General features: G+C 42.7%; 2 protein-coding genes across 5 annotated transcripts in view; both read right to left on the reverse strand.

Annotated features, from left to right (window-relative positions):
- Positions 1-12,062, reverse strand: part of LOC129775480 (semaphorin-5A) — a 398,666-nt gene that overhangs the window by 104,292 nt on the left and 282,312 nt on the right. The window lies entirely within an intron of this gene.
- The window catches only part of LOC129775482 (uncharacterized), a 165,334-nt gene that overhangs the window by 26,604 nt on the left and 126,668 nt on the right, over positions 1-12,062 (reverse strand). The window contains exon 3 of the mRNA XM_055780276.1: positions 6,777-6,987. Coding sequence (XP_055636251.1) covers positions 6,777-6,987 — 211 coding nt within the window. The remainder of the gene's footprint in view (positions 1-6,776; positions 6,988-12,062) is intronic.

Below are 12,062 nucleotides of genomic sequence, written 5' to 3' on the forward strand. Positions count from 1 at the left end.
TAACTTCTGACTACCTAGCTCGTTCGCCATGGACAAAAACAGATGGTAGTCACTTGGTGCAAGGTCCGGACTATACGGCGGATGCAAAAAACCTCCCATCCGAGCTCCCGGAGCTTCTGGCACGTCACCAAAGAAGTGTGTGGCCTGGCGTTGTCCTGATGGAAGACAATGCGGCCTCTGTTTATCAAAGATGGCCTCTTCTTCATGAGTGCTACCTTCAAGCGGTCCAGTTGTTGGCAGTACAGGTCCGAATTGAGCGTTTGGCCATAGGGAAGCAGCTCATAATAGATTATTCCTTGACAATCCCACCAAACACACAGCAGAACCTTCCTGGCCGTTAATGAGGGCTTGGCCACCGTCTGAGCCGCTTCAGCGGGCTTCGACCACGACCGTTTGCGCTTCACGTTGTCGTAATTGACCCACTTTTCATCGCCAGTCACCATCCGCTTCAGAAACGGGTCGATTTTGTTGCGATTCAGCAGCGATTCACATGCGTCGATACGGTCAAAGATGTTTTTTGCGTCAACGTGTGTGGCCATACATCGAGCTTCTTTGTGAATCCAAGCTTCTTCAAATGGGTAATAACGGTTTGATGACTTATCCCCAGCTCTTGGCCGATGCTACGGCTGCTACTATGCCGGTCTTTCTCGGCTAATTCAGCGATTTTGTCGCAATTTTCGACGACAGGCCTTCCGGAGCGTGGCGCATTTTCGACGACCTCTACACCAGAACGAAAACGTTGAAACCATCGTTGTGCGGTGGAAATGGAAACTGTATCGGATCCATATACTGCACAGATTTTATTGGCAGCTTGAGATGCATTTTTGCCTTTGTCATAGTAAGGAGCATAATTCATAATACGCATCGACTCACATTGTGAGCTGACGCTCGAAATGTAGGGAAAAAGATAGCTCGTTGCGTTGTGGGGGAAAACGAGTAAAATCGAAATAACATACCCATTTCAATCGTCAAATTGTTTATTTGTTCATGTTTTAGGCAAAAAATTGCTGGGTAAATTTCCTGTCTAATGGTATACAACATAATATAAGGCTGTCAAAAAAGTCCTGCGGTATTTTCCCAATTCCCAATTCCAGCTTCACCTATCCGGCAAAACGATCAAGCACTCGATGTTTTTCAAATACCTTGGAGTATATTTTGACTCTAAATGTACCTGGGGAATACACATTGCGTATTTGAAACAGAAATGCCAGCAAAGAATCAATTTTCTCCAAACAATAACCGGAACATGGTGGGGTGCCCATCCAGGAGACCTCATTCAGTTATACAAAACAACGATATTATCAGTGTTAGAATATGGCAGTTTTTGCTTCCGATCAGCTGCCAGGATTCATATTCTCAAGCTGGAGAGAATACAATATCGTTGCTTGCGTATAGCAATGGGGTGTTTGCATTCGACACATACGATGAGTCTCGAAGTTTTGGCAGGAGTACCCCCGCTTACTCTTCGGTTCACAGAATTATCCTACAGATTTCTCATCCGTTGCAAGATCATGAATCCATTGGTGATCGATAACTTCGAAAATCTACTCCAGCTGACTCCTCAGTCAAGTTTTATGTCTTTATACCATGAGTACCTTACCCACGACGTGCACCCTTCACCAGGCATCTCCAACCAAGTTTGCTTCCCATACTTTTGCAATTCCTCTGTCAATTTTGATCTGTCCATGCGACAAAAGACCCATGGAATCCCAGATCATCTACGCTCCGATTATATTCCGGAGATATTTTCGGCAGAATATGGGAAAGTTAGATCTGATAAAATGTTCTTTACTGACGGTTCATGCATAAACGGGTCCACTGGCTTCGGCATCTTCAATGAAAATTCCAGTGCCTCTTTCAAACTCAAAGATCCTTGTTCCGTGTATGTCGCTGAACTGGGTGCGATATATTACGCATTAGGGATCATTGAAACATTGCCCATCGACCATTATTTTATTTTTTCAGACAGTCTCAACTCAATAGAGGCAATCCGCTCAATGAAAGTTGATAAACGCTCATCTTATTTCCTAACAAGAATAAGACATCTATTGAGTGTTTTGGTCGAAAAATTATTCAAGATTACCTTAGCATGGGTTCCCTCTCATTGTTCGATTCCGGGGAATGAGAAAGCGGACTCGCTAGCTAAGGTGGGCGCTTCAGAAGGCACACTTTTTGAAAGGCAAATTACTTATAACGAATTTTTTCACATTCCTCGTCAGGACACACTCGTTAGTTGGCAGCGCATGTGGAGTGAAGATGAGTTCGGTCGTTGGTTACACACGATTATCCCTAAGGTTTCGACGAAAGCTTGGTTTAAGGGATTGAATGTCGGTCGTGATTTCATTCGCGTGATATCTCGGCTTATGTCCAATCACTACAACCTAAACGCGCATCTCTATCGAATTGGGCTTGCAGCAAACAATCTTTGTGATTGTGGCGATGGCTACCACGACATCGAGCATATTGTCTGGTCGTGTATCCGGTTCCATGCTGCTCGCTCTCAGCTCTCTAGAGCGCTGAGAGCAAAAGGCAGACAATCGGATATCCCCGTCCGGAATATCTTAGGTAGCCGTGATCCTGATCTTCTGCTTCATCTATACCTGTTCCTCAGGAACGCCGATGTCAACGTTTAATGATTTTTCTTTCGTTGTGTCCCCGTTTCGTATCCCTCCTATCCGATCTATAAACTTTTACTTAGTCGCGGCAATACATACGCACACTCTTTACAGATACACGGGCCAAAGGTTGTGCAGTACACTGATGATTCAACAAAAGCCAAAGGTTGTACCGCTCATGACAACTCTACACGAGCTGATGATTGCGCCGGCTAGTGACCATTCTATCCTGGATTCCTCGAGAAGACGCACCACGCTAGATATGGGGTACAGACTAGGGGGGCGTTGCTGATTAATGGTCAGCTGCATCCCAATAGGAAGTATCCCGTGTCGGGCACAGGTACAGATCATTGAAGACAGCAACATCACAATTACGAAAACACTTGTAATACTAACCTCGAGCCAACCGCGAGTAATCGGTTACATATTACTAACATAGTTATAAGGCAAACATTGTCGAAATATTGAACTCCCGGCCCCGTCAGGTTGACGCCATATGAGCCTTAATAAAAATATATATTTTGGATAAAAAAAAAAAAAATCTGTTTTAAGTCAAATATGCGCCGTTTTGTTCGATGACTTGTTCCCAACGAGATGCCAACTTCATAATACCCCTGTTATAGAAGCTCGCTTCGTTATTGGCAAAAAACTCGGATAGCCAATTTTCACAGGCCTCTTTTGTGGCTAACTTCTGACTACCTAGCTCGTTCGCCATGGACAAAAACAGATGGTAGTCACTTGGTGCAAGGTCCGGACTATACGGCGGATGCAAAAAACCTCCCATCCGAGCTCCCGGAGCTTCTGGCGCGTCACCAAAGAAGTGTGTGGCCTGGCGTTGTCCTGATGGAAGACAATGCGGCTTCTGTTTATCAAAGATGGCCTCTTCTTCATGAGTGCTACCTTCAAGCGGTCCAGTTGTTGGCAGTACAGGTCCGAATTGAGCGTTTGGCCATAGGGAAGCAGCTCATAATAGATTATTCCTTGACAATCCCACCAAACACACAGCAGAACCTTCCTGGCCGTTAATGAGGGCTTGGCCACCGTCTGAGCCGCTTCAGCGGGCTTCGACCACGACCGTTTGCGCTTCACGTTGTCGTAATTGACCCACTTTTCATCGCCAGTCACCATCCGCTTCAGAAACGGGTCGATTTTGTTGCGATTCAGCAGCGATTCACATGCGTCGATACGGTCAAAGATGTTTTTTGCGTCAACGTGTGTGGCCATACATCGAGCTTCTTTGTGAATCCAAGCTTCTTCAAATGGGTAATAACGGTTTGATGACTTATCCCCAGCTCTTGGCCGATGCTACGGCTGCTACTATGCCGGTCTTTCTCGGCTAATTCAGCGATTTTGTCGCAATTTTCGACGACAGGCCTTCCGGAGCGTGGCGCATCTTCGACGACCTCTACACCAGAACGAAAACGTTGAAACCATCGTTGTGCGGTGGAAATGGAAACTGTATCGGATCCATATACTGCACAAATTTTATTGGCAGCTTGAGATGCATTTTTGCCTTTGTCATAGTAGTACTGTAAGATATGTCGGATTTTCTCTTTATTTTGCTCCATATTTGCGACACTATAACTCACGAACGACTTAACCAAACAAAACACTATCAAGGGCTATATTATAGCGCGCAAAAATACTTTTCCAACAAGCTATAGTATGACTCGATACAATGAATACAACTAGAACTACGCGCTAACAACAACACCTCGCGGAAATACCGCAGGACTTTTTTGACAGCCTAATATTTAAACACAGCCAAGCAACTGATCCAATATTCGTCCTCCATTTTTATTTATTTCATCTTATGTGAAATTAAATGGTGTCTTGCGCTGGAGCACATCCAAAAACGCAATGGAGCATAACGATAAATAACCTCCTTCCTTTTGAAATTTGCGGACACTTCACACTTTTTTCAGCGACGTAAAAACATTCTCGAATTTCAGACCAGTCGACTACTTCCACCGACAATAAAACGAGCAAAGTCCGTTCTTCATATTTTTCAACATTTTTAATATTATTCACAAAACATCTCGTCAAAAATAGCTGTTCGGATAACAAGGAAAACATAACTGTTTTACACAACATTCTCGACGACTCGAACGAAGCAAAAACGAACACGGAGCGAGCGAAAAACATGACTGCATTTGACGGCTGCTCACGAGAGACCTACTCCTCTATTTAGGGACCGATATTAACCAAATTTTGTGAGTTGTTGATCCTCATTGTTTGCTCAGAGAAACCCAAGTATAAAAATGTTTGAAGTTAGATTCATCTGATAAACTCAAAACATGTTCTATTTTTGCTACGTAACAACGCTTCAAAATACCTGTTTTTCAAATGCTTGTTTCTTATAAATTACAAAAAGAAACCCAGGTCTCCCCAGGGCTCTTCAAACAAGTATTTGATTATACAATCAATGGTATATAGATATTGAAGTTTTGCAAGTGCAAGCAAGCAAGTATATCAAGAAACATAAAAATATTGAAAACCTAAATTTTTCAAAATATAATTAAGTAGTTTTTTAAACTCGCCTCTCTCAACGGTTGGTGCATAAAAATCAAATTTGTTTCAAAGAATTTATGATATAACTAGTGCTTATTTAAATAACATTTTCAATTTTCTCCTAAAACTTGATTTGAAATTTGGTTCTTTGGTGTATAACCTCATGGAATGGATCATATCGATTTGGCATGTAACGGCTGAATAAGAACCAGACACTTTTTCAGTTACCGCTGAATATGACTATAATTTGGCAGCGTGCAGTGGATATTTGTAGAACCATGTCGGAAAAGACGAATGAAAGTGATCTTCTTGTGTGTCATATTCACTCCTTCAACTTCGTAGTGATGTGGGAAAATAGTCTGAAATTAAGCAGCACACATACCTACACATACCTACGATATCAATTTTGTTTGTTGATATACCGTTCTGAATCATATTTCGGACGCTTAAGGCATATGATGCAGAAAACAGGTCTAAACTTTATGCACAGGTATTATTTGGTTGATATTTTTAATTAATTAGTTTAATATGCTTTTAAGCTTTCCACTTTGTTACCTATTTGATTGAAAACTTAAAAAAATCATCGAATAAAATGCTTTTCAAATGAAACGCATAAAAATCAAACTTCGGACACTAAATCAAATTTCGGACACTTTATTTTGTAATTTTTTTAACGAAACTTATGTTACACTTGATTGTATATTATAGTCAACTGCGAAACACTTACCAAGCAATCACAGTAAACTGTTAACGATGATGAGAACTGATGAAACACGGGAGAAATTTAAATATTGATGAACGGGTAAATTCTACGTTCTCAAGCTAAGGAAACGTCAAACACAAACGATAGTGAGTAGTGTTGATAGATTTTTGCCGATTATGTTATAATTCAAATGTAGTTCTCATATGAAATGATAGTGAAACCAAGGGATTACTCTAAAAAAGCAATTGTGATATTAATTTTATAGTTTTCATCAGTACATTAAGCATTCCAAGATATTAGAAGAAGAATAAGTGTCCGAAATATGATTCAGAACGGTAGCTCTCAGTTGAACATGTGCTTCACTTGAGAACAGAATTTTTCGATGAAAATCGGGAACGCTTTTCTTCACTTTTGAAGCCGAACTAAACTCTCGGTGCCTGGTCTGAAATTGAGTGGCAAGCTTGACTGAGGACAGGTGACTGTTGGGGAGCACCATCTTAACATTGACCAGATTTCAATTATGTCCTTAAATAAAAAAAACGGATTTTTTCGAATCAAGCAACAATGTTGAACTTCTAAAACATGAATAAATCAAGCTTACTGCTCATTAGAGATATATCTAACACTGTGACTGTGCGGGAGTTCACTATTTGAAAAATAGAAAGAAAAAACTGTTTTCCGCTGCAACACCGAATTCGATTTGTTCAATATTTGCGATATGCGTAGCTGTCAAAGCGTTGATTGAAACTCTTCAGCAGCTTTCACTCAGCAATCGTGTAATTGATTACCGATGCCATTTTGGCCGGTTTCGAAACCACTTTCAAACAATACCAGCAGCAGCAGCAGTGATCAAACAAAATCACTCGAGGGAAGTTGTCCCAAAGCGACAAGAGAGCCAACAACAAAAAAAAAAATACTGAGGAAAAGGAAAACATTTAGCTACTTACTAAAAGGAAAGGTAATGACTCTTTCCCGCCGCAAATGCCGAATCTGGCTACTGACCGCAGCTGGTGTAAACAACTTATCGTCTATCAGTGCGCGGCCGGCCGCTTGAAGAGCTATTAGCGCGCGTGGGCTTCCTCCAAACGGCCTTGACTCGTACGGGGAACGATCGTGTGTGCGTTCGCACAAATGGGTGTAGCGGAGATTGTGTCTTACCTGGAAGCAGAGGAAAAAAATGGTGAAAGTTAGTAATTGTTTGAGCAAATTTACAAAACAGCATCGGAAAAATCTAATAAATCCCTTCCGGAAACTTTCACACCACTCCACACTAACACAGCATAGCACAGAGTGCTTAACGCGCCATTTCCTCAGGTGTTTCGTATGCACGTTTTGCATAATGTTGGTTGAACGCACCATCGGTTGAAAGGAACACGAGCTTTGCCGATAGGCGACGGTACGGTCAAGGTGAAGGGACTGATCCGCCAGAGAAGAAAATATACGCCGGAGACCATGATTAGAGGTAATTCAATTATCGATCAGTTTGTTAGTGGGGGCCGCGTGTAGATGCACTTTTGGTGGCTCGAAATACCCGTGAGAAAAGTAAAATTCTAACTTTCTATCTCACGGCGGCAATTTCAGAAGGTGTTCTGTTGTCAATCCGCCCACATCGATTTGATTAATCTTTTCGTGGAGTAGAAACATGTAAAGTATTATCCAAAAGATCGCCATATGATCCCCCTATGTCACACTCCATCAACACTCAACGATAATGGGCTCTGTCAACGTAGCGGAGACGAAAGATGGCTCGAAAAGGTTCTGAACTACTTTCACCCCGGAATAACGGAAAATGATAAAACAAGTTCTGTCGCTAGATTGATAACATCGATAGCGCATCTTTGATGTCGTTAATCGATATACGTTTGTGTGTGTATGACTCTATGGGTGCACACACGAGATGTCATGAAACCGAAATTGATGATACGTGTTGCGTGTGAATGAACCATAAATCGTTGGTCATGCGAACCATTCGCTGGGAGTTCCAATTTCAAATGGAGGTGTGAAAGATACTATCGGAGCCTAGAGTTGACAGTAGTCTTTCTACCATTCATGATAAGCGTGCATTCAAATGGAAACTAATGATCTGATCCGATACAATCGGACCACACGACTGGGACTTCTAAACCACAATATGTTGCATGTCGGATTCTGTTAATTGGTATTAAATGATAGGAAGTTGTTCAAAAATATTCCAAATAATCGGTTCAGGAGCTCTTTACAAGAATTTACAGCAATTGCATATAGGGAGAAGTGACTTATAAATTATACATAACTAGCTGACCCGGAAAACTTCGGCCAGCCCACAACTGCTATTTTGATTTAAATAATTTCTAGCACTCAAGTTCCCCGATTATTTTTCTGTGTGTGATCAATATTCGCGGCATATAATTTCTTTTATGACATATAAACCTGACGCAGACTGAGACACATCAATGCTGATCAGGGCCCGAAATCTTCGAAGGTGAAAAATGAGGACCGACTCTACTCTCAGCAGTTTCGCTTCTACTAGAACTGCTAGAACTAGAACTAGAAAATGAATAGACTAGCGTTGACTAGCGAGGATGACTGGTGAACTAGTCCAGTCAGTGGTTATTTTAACTGACTCTACTAATAAATACAAATCTGCCTCTTTAATCAACTGACTTCAATCCACACTCCCATTTCCTCCCGACACTAATTCAAACCCGCGTACACAATCTTATTTTTACGTCCATATAAAGAGGAACGAAAACATGATTTCTGATGCAAAAAAAGAAGTTATCCCATCAATGGACAGTTTATTGTCTACCCATCGTGAACTCAAACCAACGAATTTAGACATTTATCAAGTATGCTATAAAGGTCCTCGCGTTAGTATTAGTTAGTATTAGGCGTGCAAAATAGCGCACACACACTGCACGTTATTTTATACGTGTAAGTAATTTTCGTGTACGATACAAAACAATCTAGCTCACCTGTAGCGTATGTCAAACCACGTTAAATGATATAGTCGAGTCGGCAGAGGGAGATAGCGACTCCACTGACTAGCGACTGACTGTTCAGTCGTTTTGGCGGAGAAACTGCGGGAAGAAGCCAAAAGTCATTACTAACTGACTATGGATATAGTCAGTCAGTTAGTCAGATAACTATCCTCAGTTGACTATGACTATGTAGAGCCCTGATCCTGATATTGACTGTTTAAATCCGTTGCTCCGTTCTTGAGTTAAATCGTGAGGAACGGACACCAAATCATTTTTATTATTTTTTTGGCAACTTTGTTTTTATGGTTCATGTCTTGTTTATGATCTGTGTTTGTTTTTCGACGTATTTATGGTAGTTTTTTGAAGCTTTAAATAGCAATTTTCCTCTTGTTCGACTCATTTGTCGTCTTATTTCAACACGGTGGTGCATATTACTTCGATTTTTCGTGCTAAGTGTGTGAAAACAGTGTGTTGTTTTGACTGTGATTGCATTCCAAAAACAATACCCTACCACACTCCACATATTTTTTTTTTCTCTCGGAGCGACATCTGCATTTGAATATTGTAACTCAAATCGTAGGCAACTCACGACATTGTTGCATACAAATCAAGTGTCAGACTATTTGAATCTTGTTCCGCTCGCTGCATATCGGTAGGCGCTTAAGAATGGCTAAGACATGCTTAAAATGCTCTGATTCTATCACCGGTATTGATTATGTTGTTTGCCGCTGGTACTGCGGTGGCTTTTTCCATATCAACATTTGCTCCGGAGTATCAAGAGCATTACAGTCGTACTTCACGTCGCACAAGAGGAACCTTTTCTGGATGTGAAAAAAAGGCAACTGAATACAACTGAACGAGCCTCGGAAAACTGCCGTGTCGGTAGTAAGCAGATGATGGACAATGTCGTGTCGGTACCTATGTATAACCAGGAGGAGCAGAAATTCTGGTTGTATCTTTCCAGAATTCGTCCTGATGTCACAACCGAAGCTGTGACAGCAATGGTCAAAGCAAATCTCCAAACCAACAGCGATCTTGCGGTGGTGAAGCTGATTCCAAAAGACAAGAACACCAGCTCTCTCACTTTTGTGTCTTTCAAAGTTGGAATGGAATTATCGCTAAAATCTAAGGCTTTGGATCCGGAGACATGGCCCGAGGGCATGTTTTTCCGGGAATTTGAAAATTTTGGTCCTCGAAAATTTGGTGTTCCCTCAAAGTTTCAGAAACCAGTGACACCCACACCGCCTGCTCAAAACTCATCTCCTGTCACTCTGGCAACACCGTCAATGGAGTGTTAACGTGTTATGATCCGGGATGCAAGCCTGCCAACCTTATGGAAGTCCCCAATCCCCTCATCTCAGTCGAGCTTTTCCAGCCAGCGATCAACAGCCATCCCGGTCCTGAGTTTGAGAATGGAGAGGGGATCTTCCAAACCGCTACCGCAGGCAAGTACTCATTCAATAGTAACACGTATGTACCTGATTTGTTGAATGATTCTAGTCAACGTTTCTGTCACTCGTCTGATTCACTGCAATCGCCTTCGATGTGCCTTTCTTCAAGCTTCAATCTGCCACATTCATCATCTGCATCTGCATCAAACACTCGCTCGACGCCGGGATGCACGCCTGCCAGCCTTATGGGAGCCCCTAATCCCCTCATCTCAGTCGAGTATTTCCAGCCAGCGCTCAAAAGCCATCCCGGACCTGAGTTTGAGAATGGAAAGGGGGCCTCCCAAACTGCCATTTCAGGCAAGTATAAATCCGAAATCAGCATTTACGTACCTGATGAGTCTGACGCTTTCAGTAAACATCCTCGCCATTCTTCTGGGTCATGCTCTGAATCCACAAGTTGCTCGTCTGGAGCAACGGGGCATTTAGTGGAGTGTACGCCATCTCCAGATGAAGATACTCGATCACCGAGACGCACGTGTCATGGCAATATGGCTGCGCCTATCCCGTCAAATTTAGGCGAGCCCTACAGTCAGCATCAGCAAAGCCATCCAGGTCCTGCTCTTCACGAAAATCGACGATTTCTTCGCACGAAAATCGACGATTTCTTCGTTGCTGTCGCGGAGTCATATTACGATATCATCGTTCTCACGGAGACCTGGCTAGACGATCGTATTTTCTCTTCACAACTTTTTGGAAACACATTTACCGTTTACCGTAACGATCGCAATCCCCGCAATAGCTCCAAATCACGTGGTGGTGGTGTTTTGATAGCTGTCGCATCTAGGTTGGGCGGTTTTATCGATCCCACTCCGGTGTGTGACACTCTAGAACAGCTTTGGGTTAAAATCCGGATGAAAGGTTTAGTCGTTAGTATCGGCGTAATCTATTTACCACCCGATAAGAGAGCTGATCTCAACTGTGTCGAGAAACACATTGATTCCGCTGGAGCCGTCATTTATCAGCTTGAAGCACAGGAGGTTGCATTCGCGTTCGGCGACTACAACCAGTTTGGTTTAGTGTGGAACATCTCGTCGAACGCCCCACCTTCCATCGACTACTTACGATCACGTTTTTCAGCTGCTTCCTCGGCCTTACTCGATGGATTCTGTTTTCTTGGACTTACGCAGATCAATCCAGTGTTGAACAGGAATGGCCGCTTGCTCGATCTAGTGCTAGCAAATGATGCTGCATTATCAAGGTGCTCGATTGCCGAGGCCACTGATCCAGTTATCCCGCTTGACATCGATCATCCAGCACTAGAGGTTGACATCAATCTACCGTCGTCAATTGAATTCGAAGTTGTACCTGAGCTGCCTCAACTTCCAGAAAGCTGATTTCGCTGCATTAAATCAAGCAATATCTCAAGTCGACTGGGAATTTCTGGAAACAATCGAGGACATGGACGCTGCCGTTTCCAGGTTTACCGATATTATTACTCGTATCATCGCTGATTGCGTACCAGCGCGGAGGGCTGCACAGAAACCAGTTTGGGGTAATAGAAGGTTGAGAGAACTTAAGAGGTTGAGATCCTCTGCTCTCCGTCGTTTTTGTAGGCTGCGCTGTCCACTTGTTAAACAAGAGCTGAACCGGAGGAGCAATGAGTACCGCTTGTATAATCGTTTCCTATATAAGCAGTATACGAGGCGGATGCAGAGAAATCTCCGTAGAAACCCAAAGCTGTTCTGGTCTTTCATCAACAGCAAGAGAATGGAAGAAGGATTGCCCATAAACATGTTTTTGGTAAACCGCTCGGCTAACACTGCAATCGAGAAATGCAGTCTTTTCGCTGCCCACTTCAAGCGAGCATTCAATGACAGTACGT

The sequence above is a fragment of the Toxorhynchites rutilus genome, chromosome 3, assembly GCF_029784135.1.
Source record: "Toxorhynchites rutilus septentrionalis strain SRP chromosome 3, ASM2978413v1, whole genome shotgun sequence".
NCBI lineage: Eukaryota > Metazoa > Arthropoda > Insecta > Diptera > Culicidae > Toxorhynchites > Toxorhynchites rutilus.